Source organism: Gopherus evgoodei, unplaced genomic scaffold, assembly GCF_007399415.2.
Source record: "Gopherus evgoodei ecotype Sinaloan lineage unplaced genomic scaffold, rGopEvg1_v1.p scaffold_32_arrow_ctg1, whole genome shotgun sequence".
In the NCBI taxonomy this organism is placed as follows: Eukaryota; Metazoa; Chordata; order Testudines; family Testudinidae; genus Gopherus; species Gopherus evgoodei.
This window is the reverse complement of record NW_022059994.1, coordinates 3,614,604-3,629,070: the sequence shown is the minus strand read 5'-3', so window position 1 is coordinate 3,629,070 and position 14,467 is coordinate 3,614,604. Positions and strand designations below refer to the sequence as shown.

At 53.8% G+C, this 14,467-nt stretch overlaps 5 protein-coding genes across 10 annotated transcripts in view; 4 read left to right on the top strand and 1 right to left on the bottom strand.

Moving 5' to 3' along the window:
* The window catches only part of LOC115640751 (zinc finger protein 436-like), a 452,700-nt gene that overhangs the window by 83,463 nt on the left and 354,770 nt on the right, over positions 1–14,467 (top strand). The window lies entirely within an intron of this gene.
* LOC115640827 (zinc finger protein 300-like) overlaps positions 1–14,467 on the top strand; it is a 308,757-nt gene that overhangs the window by 20,513 nt on the left and 273,777 nt on the right. The window lies entirely within an intron of this gene.
* LOC115640730 (zinc finger protein 260-like) overlaps positions 1–14,467 on the top strand; it is a 341,512-nt gene that overhangs the window by 78,669 nt on the left and 248,376 nt on the right. Inside the window, exons 3-4 of one of the 2 annotated variants that reach the window (XM_030543662.1) lie at positions 12,636–12,651; positions 13,272–13,385. In XM_030543662.1, coding sequence (XP_030399522.1) covers positions 12,636–12,651; positions 13,272–13,385 — 130 coding nt within the window. The remainder of the gene's footprint in view (positions 1–12,635; positions 12,652–13,271; positions 13,386–14,467) is intronic. The other variant, XM_030543664.1, reaches the window with a different exon arrangement.
* LOC115640774 (putative zinc finger protein 66) overlaps positions 1–14,467 on the bottom strand; it is a 687,485-nt gene that overhangs the window by 550,712 nt on the left and 122,306 nt on the right. The window lies entirely within an intron of this gene.
* The window catches only part of LOC115640675 (zinc finger protein 850-like), a 542,158-nt gene that overhangs the window by 447,224 nt on the left and 80,467 nt on the right, over positions 1–14,467 (top strand). The gene's annotated exons all lie outside the window — the stretch shown is intronic.

Below are 14,467 nucleotides of genomic sequence, written 5' to 3'. Positions count from 1 at the left end.
GAGTCGAGTGCAGGGTGACCAGACGTCCCGATTTCATCAGTACTGTCCCGATATTTACTCATTTGTCCCACATCCCAACTGAACTTCGGTCAGGATGCAAATTCTCCCGATATTTTGCCCTCGCACACCCCCTCTACCCCATCGCTGCCTCGACACCACCCCTCTCTCTCCCATTGGATCCCTCCCCAAATTCCTGCCCTTGCCCCACCCCCAGCCCTGCCCCCTCACTACCCCATTGGATCCCTCCCCAAATTCCCACCCTGGCCCCGCCTTTTCCCCAAGGACGCCACATTCCTCCCCCTCCTCACCCCTCCCTCCCAGGCTTGCGCTATTCAGCTGTATGGCGGCGCAAGTGCTAGAGGGAAGGGGGAGAAGCAGGACGCAGCAGCCAGCTCAGGGGAGATGGCGGCGCAGCCGAGGGGAGCTGGTGCAGAGGGACAGGGCCGGCTTTAGGAACTGTGGAGCCCAATTCAAACAGTTTTGATGGGGCCCCAGCAGGGATGACTTTTAAAAAAGTGTAAAAAAACACGTGGGGCTTGTACTCAGCAGGGGGTGCTCGAAGTCTTCGGCGACGAGTCCTTCACTCGCTCCAGGTCTTCAGCGGCACTGAAGGACCCACTGCCGAAGTGCCGCTGAAGATCCGAAGCGCCACCAGGTGAGTAAAAATTAAAAAGGCGCCTATAGCCAAGGAAGGGATTCTCACTGGGCGCGGGGCCCAATTCGGGGGAATTAGTGGAATAGGCCTAACGCCTGCCCTGCAGAGGGGTGGCGGGTGAAGCTGCCGGTGGGTGCTATGCTCCAGCGGCACTTTTGCTTCTGTTTTTGTTTTTTCCTCTGCCGCCAGCTCTTGCTTTTTTGTTTTTTTGGTTTTTTTGCTCCACCAGCACCCCGCTATCCCGCCCGCATCCTGATATTTCATATCTCTCATCTGGTCACCCTAGTCAGGTGGGATTTTAAAGGACCCTTCAAGAATGCAGCACGTGCTTCCTCACCTATGGGAAAGACCTTCAAAAACTGCCTTAAATCATCCTAACCAAGAGCCACTCTTCAAATGAGGCTTGGCCGGCACTGTTGAAACCGTGTGCCAAGTTACCCAGTACAGTCCCACAGAACCACGTGTGGCAACCAGGAATGGGCTTGTCTACGCTGCTACATTGCCGAGAAAGCTCTTGTCTTTCCCGGGTACTTTAAAAAACTCCCCTCCCCCATCCGAAAGACAAAAGTTTTGCCGCAGCAAGTGGCAGTGTGAACACAGCTTTGTCAGCAGCGCGAACGCCGCTTGTGGGGCTGGAAGTATTTTGCCGACAAAGAGCATTTACACACGCCGGCTTTTAGCGACCAGGCTGTATGGACACAGCCTGGTCCCTAGAACACGCCGTGGTGTAGACAAGCCCTGTGTGAATCAGGGCATAAAGAAAAGGCTGGTGCCTGAAGAGAATTCCTGTTCTTACTACGCTGCACACCCCAAGCACTGCTGGGCTGTTCAGGCCTAGAGGGAAATGTTCCATTTTAGGGAGAATGAAAGGCCATTTGGGAGGTGATGGCCCAGAGCCCTGGCAGGGAAGGGCCCAGTGAGGGCTGGACTCAGCCATTGGTATCAGCTATTTTGGGTCCTGGCTAACATGCCAGCCATCATGTAAAATGTTTCCCTGTGGCCTTTTGGCATGCACACAGAGGTATGTCACTGCCAAGTCCCTCTCCTAGGAGGGGAGGGAGAAGTCTGCAGGGTGATCGCCCACCTCCATGCAGCCAGGGGCTAATGCTTGCCACTATCAGTCTGGAGCCTCTCTATATATGTACTGACCAGGGCCCAGGGGTCCATCCACAAAGTAGGCAGCTATGTTGGGCACCAGGAAGTTTGGGGCACCAAAGCCGCTGCCCTTGCTTTGCCCCACCCTGCCTTTTCCTGCCCCAGCCCTGCCTTCACTTCACCCCTTCCCCAAAGCCCCTGCCCTTGCTTTGCCCCACCCCACCTCTTCCTGCCCCTGCTCCACCCCAGCCCTACCCCTGAGGACTCTGCAGCAGGGCCTGGCATACACTCACCGGTGGCAAGAAGGACAGAGACCTGGCCCCAGCTGTCCCCCCCCCGGTGAGTGCTGAGAAGTGGTTCCTCCCAGTCTCCCAAGCCAAACCCCTGTGGAGGCCTGGGGCTCCCCCCCCATGGACGTCTGCCCCCACTACAGGGGGGTTGCGTAGGGGCCCATAATAGCTAGGGACAGCCCTGGTATTGACAAATAAAATGGACAAAATTTTAAAATATTGTGTACAGAATTTTTAATTTTTTCGTGTTGAAAGCCCTCAGGAATATGGTATGCTGGAGAATTGGGGGGTGAGTGGCTGTGACGGGGTGCTGGACAGTGTGGGGAGTCTGTGGGTGGGAGGCCACTGGGCATGGGGTTGCTGGGCATAAGAGTGTGGGGGGACCTGGGCAGGACAGCAGTGTGGCAGGCACATGGGCAGAGCAGGGCTGGGGTTGGGGTCACAGGTGGCAGGGAAGTGCAGGGGTTAAGGTGAAAGTGGCACTCTGGAGAGGTTGGGGTGAAGGTGAAAAAATGTAGGGGTTAGGGACACAGTGTAGGAGTTAGGATGCAGAAGGGGCAAAGATTAGTGGCAAAGGGGGTGCAGAATGGATAGCCTGCATGGGCAAAGGGTATAGGCCCTGAGGCTGGCTCTGCACCCTGGTGGATATGAGGATGGGTTTCTGCTGTCACCCTTCCCCTCATCCATCATTTTTCTTCTCCCCCCCCCCCGCCATCTTTACTTCCTCTCTTTCTGCTTTTGCTTCTGTCTCCCACAAGTCTGGCTTAGCCAGCCCAGCCAGCTACAACTTTTCCACCAATGCTGGTAGGGTGACCAGATTGGATATATGGATTATAATACAATATACCCAATTGTATAGGGACAGTCCCGCTATTTGGGGCTTTGTCTTATAAAGGTGCCTATTACCACCCATTCCCGGCCTGTCCTGATTTTTCACAATTTGTGTCTGGTCACCCAGTGCTGGTAACATGTGCCCAAGGATGCTGCACAGGATCCTATTCAGCGCTAGGACCCAGGGGCAGCCGGGAGGCGGCTCCGGGGCAGCGAGCGCTGGGCTCCGGCCCGGCAGCAGGAAGTGACTCGCAGCCGCTGCGGTGACTCTGGCTCCCAGGCTCCTGGCGAGATCCCCGAGCCCCGGCGGCTGGTGCTGGGAGCCCGGAGCCCTGGCTGCAGCCGGGAGAGGGGAATCTCCAGCAGGGCCCTTCCCGCTGCTCCCCAGGAGCCTCTCCCAGGGCAGAGCCCCCAGCCCGGCCCGGCCCCTGCCCCGGGGGGCCCCGCTCGGAGGGAAGGTGAGAGAGACCCGCCCCCCCGGCACCCCCGGGCTGCAGGGGGCGGAGGCTAAAGAGGTGCAGGCGGGGGGAGCGGAGTGGGGGCAGGAGGCGGGTGCTGGGGCTGCGGGGGGCAGGCTGGGATGGGGGCAGGGGCGCACTGAAGGGAAGATGGGGCTATGCAGTGGGATCGGGGGGATAATGGGGCTGAGGGGAGCGAGGCTGGAATAGGGGAAGATGTGGGTGGGGAGCACTGCTAGGGAAGGGGAGGCGGGAGGGGAACAGAGGCAAAAACCCAGCCCCACAGACCCCCACCCTGCTCCCAGCGTATTCTTATTGTCAGACACCCCTGTGCTGGCGGGGTCTGTGTCTCACGAGTTTTGGGGTCTGCCCAGGGCCCTGGTCTGATTTCTCAGCCCCACCAGAGTCGCTGCTGCTTTGGGCAGGCAGGGAGTGTGGATGGGTCAATGGGCTCAACCTCTGCCTGCCTGTCCCTGGGGGCTGCTGCAGGAGTCCAAGGCAGCTCATTCTTCAGTTGATGCCACCAGAGGGCTCCTGCTGTTCCTCAGGGAGAGGAGTTTACAGGGCAGTGGGGGGAAATCCCCCAAAGTGGCCCCTTTAGTTCTGCTTTTTTTCTAGCATTTGGCTCAGAGATGCTGTTACTGGGAGGGTCTGAAGAGTCTGGGGAGAATCGGGGTGTGACATGGACTGAAGCCCCTTCTGTAACCTCCCCTCTCGCCCCCCCAACAGGCTGAGGAATCATGTCCATCTTTCAGTCCAGATGGGCCTGTCTTCCAGGACGCAGGGAAGGGAAATGTCTGTGATGGAGCCAGCTTGGGTAGGGGAATTTCAGGGAGCTCTTGAGGGGCTGGGGGTGGGGGCAGGAAGGAGACCTGGTGTGAGAAACCTGCTGATTTTCTGAGTGGGTCCATTGGTGATGGGGGAGGGGAGACGAGACATTCCCCCATTTCTCAAAAAGGATACAACCCCCTTGCACAGGGCTGGGAACATTTTCCAGGCTCCCAGTGCTGGAGTGAGACACCACTGGCCTGAGGCTGCTGTGACATATGCAGGGAAGCTCTTTGGATTCCTTTTCCCGTCTCTGGCTCAGAGCTCTGCTTCCCGTATCAGCCTGTGTCTGTCAGGTTTGTAGGAAATGAGAAGACCCTGCCCTCCTCCGTGTGCTGGGGAGACAAGGAGCTCTCACCTTCTCCCACCCTCTGAAGCCTCCTGGCTGCTCTGAGCAGGGTGGGGGTGAGACTCTGCTACTCTGGCCCTCCCCGAGCTTCCATTTCTTTATCCTTCCTCCCCTGTGACTAGCAGGATTGTGGTTGGGGCAGCAGGTGCTGAGTGGGGGACTCTTGTTGTTTCAGATGCCAGTGAGCTTCGAGGAGGTGGCTGTGTATTTCACCCAGGGGCAGGGGGCTCTGCTGGACCCCGCTCAGAGAGCCCTCTACAGAGATGTCATGCAAGAGAACTACGAGATGGTGACCTCGCTGGGTAAGGGATTCCCGTGTCCTCAGATACTAGAAGCCATGGGGTCTGTGTGTCTCTATCTGGTCCTGTTCTTCCCATGTCAGTTAGATCAGAGGTGAGTGGGTTCCATAATGCACAACTGCCATGTGAGGAAGAGTTGCGTCTCCGTGCCCCCTCCAGTGGGACGTGGGTGTCAAAACCCAATGGACAAGCTAAATCATCCTCACCCCTCCAGCTTTCAATGGGGCATAATCCAGCATTGTCCTGTCTGTACTGTTTCTTGGCTGCACACACAATCCCTGTTCACCTCCCTCGTTGGGACTAGCTCCAGCCTTGGGGAGGGCTCTGGGCTCTGCAGGTTTAGAAAGAGGCAGGGGTTTAAGTCCAGAGCCGTGTGTGAGTCAGCAAGGCCCCTAGAGCGCACAGATCCTGGGAACGCCTAGTCAGTGTGTGGTAATAATTCAACTCACCTCCCCAGACAACTTCCTCTGCACAAGGAGGCTCAGTGACCATTTTACACTCCTCCTGGATTCCACGTTCCTCCAGCAGAGCACAGGGTCAGGTTCCACTCACAGAATATCCTTTCTGACAAATACTCCACGCACCCTGATCTGGTCTGATTTCACCCTCTGCACAGGATTCCCCCTTCCCAAACCTGAGCTGATTGTCCGCCTGGAACAAGGGGAAGAGCCTTGGTTGCCCGATCTCCAGGCCTGCAAGGAAAGAAGGCTTCTGAGATTCACCCATACAGGTGAGGAGTAACACAGAAACCGTCTGGGAGATGAATGAAAAAGCTGAGAATCCCCAAATATGGTGTGAGTAAGCACACTCAGTTCTTCCTCATTTCAGCCAGGACAGGGCTGCAGTCATCAGATATAGCTCACACCATTCCACCCAGCCTCTTATCTTCAGGAGTTTGCTTCCCAGCTTTCCTTCCCTGTGAGTGTTTGGGTGGGATGTGGAGGAGGAGTCCAATTGCTCAGTCTCTGTGTTGGGTTTTCCCTCGATGCTATTCCGTTTTCTCCCCAGCACAATGACTCCTATCTGGATTGTGTCTCTCCCAGTAGATGCTGAGCGAGGGAATGACAGTGAGAAGGGGAATCATCATGAAGACATTCCCTGGGAAGTGGAACCTCTGGGGACCTTTGTGGAAAGAACTGAAGGGAATTTTTCCCAGTGCTTTGAACAGGAAAAATCCTGGGGATGTTGGCACAGGTCAGAGAGGCTGCTGGGAAACCACCCAGGGAAGAAAGTGAATAAATCTACAAACAATGGGGGAGGAGAGGAAAATCCTGGCGCGCAGCAGACAAATCCCAAGGAAGAGACACCCTGGCACTACCTTCAGTGTGGGAAAGGATTCACTGTGAGATCACAGCTTGAGACACAGACAATCCATACTAGAGAGAAACCCCTTCAATGCTTGGACCATGGGGAAAACTTCAATAAGCTCTCAGATCTTAATAACCACAGGAGAAGCCACAGTGGAGAAAAACCCTCTCAATCACTCGAGTACGGGAAATGTTATATTTCGAAGACACAAATAATTAGACATCAGTTAAGCCACACAGGGGAGAGACCCCATAAGTGCTTGGAGTGTGGGAAAAGTTTCATAAGAAGGTCACACCTTGTTCTACATCAGGCAATCCACACAGGAGAGAGACCCCACAAGTGCTTGGACTGTGGGAAAAGTTTCACAGAGAGGTCAAACCTTATTAAACATCAGGCAGTCCACACAGGAGTGAGACCCTACAAGTGCTTGGACTGTGGGAAAAGCTTCACAAGACAGTCGAACCTTGTTAAACATCAGGTAATCCACACAGGAGAGAGACCCCACAAATGCTTGGACTGTGGGAAAAGTTTCATAAGAAAGTCAACCCTTGTTGAACATCGGGCATTACACACAGGAGTGAGACCCCACAGGTGCTTGGATTGTGGGAAAAGTTTCATACAGAGGTCACACTTAGTTCGTCATCAGGCACTACACACAGGAGAAAGACCCCACAAGTGCTTGGAGTGTGGGAAAAGTTTCATACGAAGGTCAGACCTTGTTTATCATCAGGCTATCCACACAGGAGAGAGACCCCACAAGTGCTTGGACTGTGGGAAAAGTTTCATAAGAAGGTCACACCTAGTTCGTCATCAGGCATTACACACAGGAACGAGACCCCTGAAGTGCTTGGATTTAGGGGAAAGTTTCATACAAAGATCAAAGCTTGTTCAACATCAGGTACTCCACGCAGGAGGGAGACCGCACAAGTCCTTGAACTGTGGGAAATTTTTCACAGAGAGGTCAAACCTTGTTAAACATCCGGCAATCCACACAGGAGAAAGACCCCACAAGTGCTTGGACTGTGGGAAAAGTTTCATAAGAAGGTCACAGCTTGTTAAACACCAGGCAATCCACACAGGGGAGAGACCCCACAAGTGCTTGGACTGTGGGAAATGTTTCACAGAGAGGTCAAACCTTGTTAAACATCAGGCAATCCACACAGGAGAGAGACCCCACAAGTGCTTGGACTGTGGGAAAGGTTTCATACAAAGGTCAGACCTTGTTAAACATCAGGCAATCCACACAGGAGAGAGACCCCACAAGTGCTTGGACTGTGGGAAAAGTTTCATAAGCAGGTCACACCTTGTTCAACATCATAGAATTCACACAGGAGAGAGACCCCACAAGTGCTTGGACTGTGGGAAATATTTCACAGAGAGGTCTAACCTTGTTAAACACCAGGCAATCCACACAGGAGAGAGACCCCACAGGTGCTTGTACTGTGGGAAAAGTTACATACAAAGGTCACACCTTGTTGAACATCAGGCAAACCACAGAGGAGAGACTCCAGAGGTGCTTGGACTGCGGGAAAAGTTTCATACGGAGGTCTGACCTCATTAAACATGGAAGAATCCACACAGGATCTAAACTTCTGTGACACCATGGCAAGAAAGGATTTAGCAACTTGCATGTAATTGATTCACCGGGGGAAGGGGCTGAAAGATGGAGAGAATGTTTATAGCTGAAATCACCAAAATGTGTTTTGCAAAGTTAGTGTTAGTTGGATCTGTTCCGCCCTTCTGCTCGAATATTTTCTGTGGGGATCCCGGAGATGGAAAGGAGCAGGTGTTACCATTTTGGCTACCAATACCCATGGTGACTCTCTACACTAGTAATTCTCAAACTGTGGGCAGAGCCTCCCAATGAACGGACAGTAATGTGTCAAGGGAGACATGACCTCTGTGTGGTCTTTGTTTGTTTTTTAAAGAGCACTGGCTGTCAGCCCCAGGTGGTTGGGGCTCGTGAAGAAGGAACTGGCCCGCCTGAGAGGCGGGGATAAATGCTCAGGCTCTCAAACCCAGGTGGAGAAGCAGCACAGAAGTAGGGGTGTCACTGGGGGGATAAGTCTTCTGTGAACAGCGATATTGAGGAATATCACTTTTCACGTGGCCATCCGCACTTCTGTGCTGCCACTGGAGGACTTCAGAGCTGAGCACATCGCCAGCCCCACGTTTACAAAATGATAAATCTTCTCCAAAGTATGTCCTGCGAGGTATCATAGGAAAAGTCATCTTCTGCTAAATATTATTGTCCCATTGAAATGTGTCTATCAGCACTGTCCGTGGAGCTTGGAGTGTTTGCTGTTTGTCTGTTGCATGCTGTAAAGCTGGAAAACAGCCACAGATGAACTCCCCAGAGACCATGGCACCTGCACACTAGCTAGGTGCTAAGTGGCCAGTAATTGCTCAACCAGTCCTTCACGAGCTGTGGAGCCAGGAACAAGAGAGTTACAATTCACCAGAAGGACGGCTGGACGCTCACTTAGACCACAGACTAATTGTCGCCTGCCCCCCAGCTGGGGGGTGAACCTCAAAGAGGAGAGTGGTACAAAAGCACAAGGGAGAATTGCCTCCATTTTCCCCTCTCCTCTCTCATCTTTACAGAAGGCAACAAGATGGCTTGAAAGGCAACAGGGGCCTTAGACTGGGGAGGACAGACTAAGGCTGGAAGGAAATCCAGCCTGTGTACTCAGAACTGTGAACTGCCTGCAACAGCAGGTGGGGTGCAATAACCGCCTTGCTTCACATTTTCCTTAAATTGGTAAAATTTAGGATTTAAAATGCATTTTATATTTTTATAGTTGGACCCGGTTGTGACCTTTCACATCTTTCTCCCTAATAATCCCTGAAAACCCCCTTGCTCCAGTTACTAAAGTGATTTTAGTGTTTTGTCTGGACCTGTGTGTTTTCATTGAAGGGTTTGGGGGATCTGACTGGAGAGAACAAGGCTGTGGCCTAGTCCGGCCCCTCTGTGGGGGTGTCCCACTAATGACTGAGTTTGTCCAGCCCAGTGACCAGACTGAGCTGTCCAAGATGCACTTTCCTGCGGTGCAAGGCTTGGAGTTGAAAACTGGCTGATGTTGCTGTGTCGTTTGGTAAGTTCCTGAGTGTCTGGCTAGTCGCACTCAGAACAGTGCAGCCAAGAGTGACTTTGAAGGCTGGTGGCTGTGTGTGAGCAGAGCGTGGAGGGGTTTGTTGTTCACACAGAGAAGAAGCAGGCTGGATTTGATTTAAATCACTACTCAGGAAGACTCCATTTAATCATGATTTTGTACATAAAAATGTATTCTCGTTGGTTTTTATAACCTTTATACATATTCTTCACAATGCAGAGATAGATGTAGAATTAATTTTTGGAAGGTACGCACTATACATTTTTAAACAGTGATTTATTTTGAAAACTTCTCAGATGAGTTTTCCAGCTATATCAGACAATGAATGTTTGGTTATTTCATTTCATTTAATTTCATTTGGTTGTTTCATTGTTTGGTTATTTCATTCATGCCATGTTGTGTTAGGAGGAGAACATCACCAGACAGACATTTAAATAACAGAAATCTGATTTTCTTGGTTTTTTTTAAAAGTCATTGATTTTTATTTATCGTGGAATAAAACATGCCCTGGGATGGAGAATTAAGCAGTTCAACAGTCCAGATTGTACCCTTGGGGAGTGTCTCACACCCGCTGTCTGGTGGGACCCACATGACACCGTTGGGCTTTCATCATCCTGATCCTGAAAGGGAAGCTGAGCAGGGCAAAGCAGAGAAGAGGAACCAGCCAACATCTTAACTGCTTCAGCTTCGGCTAAATCCTGAACTGCCCCTGGGATGTGAGACTTGAGGTTCTGCCGCCAGCCTTCCCCCCACACGTCTGTTTCCTTCCCAATGGTCAGGGGTGAAAGTAACTTAAAGGACTTAGCGATATGCCGGAGTCCTGAGGAGGAGGAGGGGCCTCAACCAGAATTGGTGGGGTCTTTATATCCCTGGGCCCTTTACATTGAGATTTAAAGGGCCCAAGACTCCGGCTGCCATGGCAGTGGCTGGGAGTCCCAGGTTCTTTAAATCATGGCAGGAGCTGTGGCAGTGGCCGGGAGCCCCGGGGCTCTGGCAGTGAGGTAAATGGCCCAGGGCTCTGCTGCTGTAGTGGCAGCGAGAGCCCCTGGCCCTTTAAATTGCCACCAGAGCCCTGCTGCAGCAGCCCCAGGGTTGCAGCTGCGAGCCCCAGGATTTGGGCAGTGATTTAAAGGGCCCAGGGCTTCAGCCAGTGCCAGGAGCCCTGAGCCCTTTAAATCACTGGCCTGGGGAAGCTGCCCCCTGCTGGTGAGGTCAGCGGTGTACCGGCTCTTGCCAGTATGCTGGACCAGACCAGCTCATTTTTACCTCTCCCACTGGTCTAAACCATTATTCCACCCCCACTTCTGCTCTCTCTCTCTCCTCTTGCCTTCTCTCTCTCCCATACAAATCTGGCCCAGCCACCTGAGACACCCAGATGTTTTGCACCAGTGCTGGTAGCCTGTGACCAGAGAGGCAGGTTAGGGCAAGGCCTTAGCCAGCCCAAGGCGGAGAAAAGTTTTTCAAGTCTCAGATGTGCTGATCAGTCAGCGACCGGAGCCCGAGTTTGTCCTGCAGGGAGGCTGCAAGCGAGACTGAATGCTGACAGGAGACGTTTCTACAGAGGACTGGGAGAAGCTGCCTGAGCCCAAGTGAAGTGGGTCCCCTGGGGGCAGGGTCTGGGGCAGAGGCGGCTGCAGTTGGCGGATTGATCGCTAGGACCCAGGAGCAGCCGGGAGGCGGCTGTGGGGCAGCGAGCGCTGGGCTCCGGCCCGGCAGCAGGAAGTGACTCGCAGCCGCTGCGGTGACTCTGGCTCCCAGGCTCCTGGCGAGATCCCCGAGCCCCGGCGGCTGGTGCTGGGAGCCCGGAGCCCTGGCTGCAGCCGGGAGAGGGGAATCTCCAGCAGGGCCCTTCCCGCTGCTCCCCAGGAGCCTCTCCCAGGGCAGAGCCCCCGGCCCGGCCCCTGCCCCGGGGGGTCCCGCTCGGAGGGAAGGTGAGAGAGACCCGCCCCCCCGACACCCCCGGGCTGCAGGGGGCGGAGGATAAAGAGGGGCAGGCGGGGGGAGCGGAGTGGGGGCAGGAGGCAGGTGCTGGGGATGCGGGGAACAGGCTGAGATGGGGCAGGGGCGCACTGAAGGGAAGATGGGGCGATGCAGGGCGATCGGGGGGATTATAGGGCTGAGGGGAACGAGGCTGCAATGAAGGAAGATGTGAATGGGGGGCACTGCGAGGGAAGGGGGTGTATGGGGTAGTGGGAGGGGAACAGAGGCAAAAACGCAGCCCCCCCCTGCTCCCAGTGTGTGTTATTGTCAGACACCCCCGTGCTGGCGGGGTCTGTGTCTCATGAGTTTGGGGGTCTGCCCAGGGCCCTGGTCTGATTTCTGGGCAGGATTCACATCTCAGCCCCACCGGAGTCGCTGCTGCTTTGGGCAGGCAGGGAGTGTGGATGGGCCAACGGGCTCCGCCTCTGCCTGCCTGTCCCTGGGGGCTGCTGCAGGAGTCCAGGGCAGCTCATTCTTCAGTTGATGCCACCAGAGGGCTCCTGCTGTTCCTCAGGGAGAGGAGTTTACAGGGCAGTGGGGGGAAATCCCCCAAAGTGGCCCCTTTAGTTCTGCTCTTTTCCTGGCATTTGCCTCAGAGATGCTGTTAATGGGAGAGTCTGAAGAGTCGGGGGGAAATTGGGGTGTGACATGGACTGAAGCCCCTTCTGTAACCTCCCCAATCGCCCCTCTCGCCCCGACAGGCTGAGGAATCGCCTCCATGTTTCAGTCCAGATGGACCCATCTTCCAGGACGCAGGAAAGGGAAATGTCTGTGATGGAGCCATCTTCGGTAGGAGCTTGTCAGGGAGCTCCTGGGGCGGGCAGTGGGGGCAGGAAGGAGACCTGGTGTGAGAAACCTGCTGATTTTCTGAGTGGGCCCATTGGTGGTGGGGGATGGGAAAAGGGACATTCCCCCATTTCTCAAACAGGATAGAACCCCCTTGCACAGGGCTGGGAACATTTTCCAGGCTCCCAGTGCTGGAGCGAGACCCCACTAACCTGAGGCTGCTGTGAAATACACAGAGAAACTCTTGGGATTCCTGTTCCTGTCCCTGGCTCAGAGCTCTGCTTCCTGCATCAGCCTGTCTGGAAGGAGTGTGGGAAATGAGAAGATCCTGCCCTGCTCCCTGTGCTGGAGGAACAAGGAGCTCTCACCTTCTCCTACCCCCTGAAGCTCCTGGCTGCTCTGAGCAGGGTGGGGGTGGGATTCTGCTACTCTGGTGATCCCAGAGCTTCTATTTCTTTATCCTTCATCCAGCGTGGCTATTGGGCTTGTGGCTGGGGCAGCAGGTAATGACTGGGGCCTTTTGGTGTTTCAGATGCGAGTGACCTTCGAGGATGTGGCTGTGTATTTCACCCAGGGGCAGGGGGATCTGCTGGACCCCGCTCAGAGAGCCCTCTACAGGGATGTCATGCAGGAGAACTACGAGACGGTGACCTCGCTGGGTAAGGGATACCCGTCCTCTCAGATACTATAAGCCGTGGGGTCTGTGTGTCTCTATCTGGTCAAGTTCTTCCCGTATCAGTTTGATCAGAGGTGAGTGGATTCCATAATGCACAGCTGCCATATGAGAGAGAGTTGCATCTCCGTGCCCCCTCCAGTGGGACATAGGTGTCAAAACCCAATGGAGAAGCTAAACCATCCCCACCGCTTCAGCTTTCAAAGGGGCATAAATCCGTCATTGTCCTCTCTGTGTTGTTTCTTGGCTGCACACACAATCCCTGTTCACCTCCCTCGTTGGGACTAGCTCCAGCCCTGGGGAGGGCTCTGGGCTCTGCAGGTTTAGAAAGAGGCACGGATTTAAGTGCAGAGCTGTCTGTGAGTCAGCAAGGCCCCCAGAGCGCACAGATCTTGGGAAAACCTAGTGAGTATGTAGTAATAATTCACCTCCCCAGACAGCTTCCTTTGCTCAAGGGGGCTCAGTGACCATTTTCCCATCCTCTTGGATTCCACGTTCCTCCAGCAGAGCACAGGGACAGGTTCCGCTCACGGAATGTCCTTTCTGACAAATGCTCCACCAATGCTCCATGCACACTAATTTGGTCTGATTTCACCCTCTGCGCAGGATTTTCCATTACGAAACCTGAGCTGATTGTCCAGTTGGAACGAGGGGAAGAGCCGTGGGTGCCCGATCTCCAGGCCTTCAAGGAAAGAAGGCTTCTGAGATGCCCCCATACAGGTGAGGACTGACACAGAAACCATCTAGGGAATGAAGGAAAAAGTTGAGAATCCCCAAATATGGTGTGAGTAAGCACCGTCAGTTCTTCCTTGTTTCACCCAGCTCAGGGCTGCAGTCATGAGATATAGCTCATGCCATTCCACCCAGCCTCTTATCTGCAGGAGTTTGCTTCCCAGCTTTCCTTCCCTGTGAGTGTTTGGGTGGAATGTGGAAGCGGAGTCCAACTGCTCAGTCTGTGTGTTGGGTTTTCCCTTTGTGCTATTCCTCTTTCTCCCCAGCACAATGACTCCGGTCTGGATTGTGTCTCTCCCAGCAGGTGCTGAGCGAGGGAGTGAGGATGAGGACGGGAATCATCATGAGGAAGTTCCTGGGGAAGTGGAACCACAGGGGACCTTTGTGGAAAGAGCTGAAGGGAATTTTCCCTGGTGCTTGGAGCAGGCAGAATCCTGGGGAAATTGGATCAGGTCAGAGAGGCTGCTGGGAAACCACCCAGGGAAGAAAGTGGATGAATCTATTAACGGTGGGGGAAGAGAGGAGGATCCCAGAGTGCAGCAGACAAATCCCAAGGAAGAAACACCCTGGCACTACCTTCAGTGTGGGAAAGAATTCATTGTGAGATCACAGCTTGTGACATATCAGACAATCCATACTGGAGAGAAACCCCTTCAATGTTTGGACCATGGGGAAAGCTTCAATAAGCTCTCAGATCTTAATAACCACGGGAGAAGCCACACTGGAGAGAAGCCCTCTCAATCGCTCAAATGTGGGAAATGTTTCATTTCGAAGACACAAATAATTAGACATCAATTAAGCCACACAGGGGAAAGACCCCATACGTGCTTGGATTGTGGGAAAAATTTCATAAGGAGGTCACACCTTGTTCAACACCAGGCAATCCACACAGGAGAGAGACCCCACAAGTGCTTGGACTGTGGGAAATGTTTCACAGAGAGGTCAAACCTTGTTAAACATCAGTCAATCCACGCAGGAGAGAGACCCCACAAGTGCTTGGAGTGTGGGAAAAAATTCATACAGAAATCACACCTAATTCGTCATCAGGCATTACACACAGGAGTGAGACC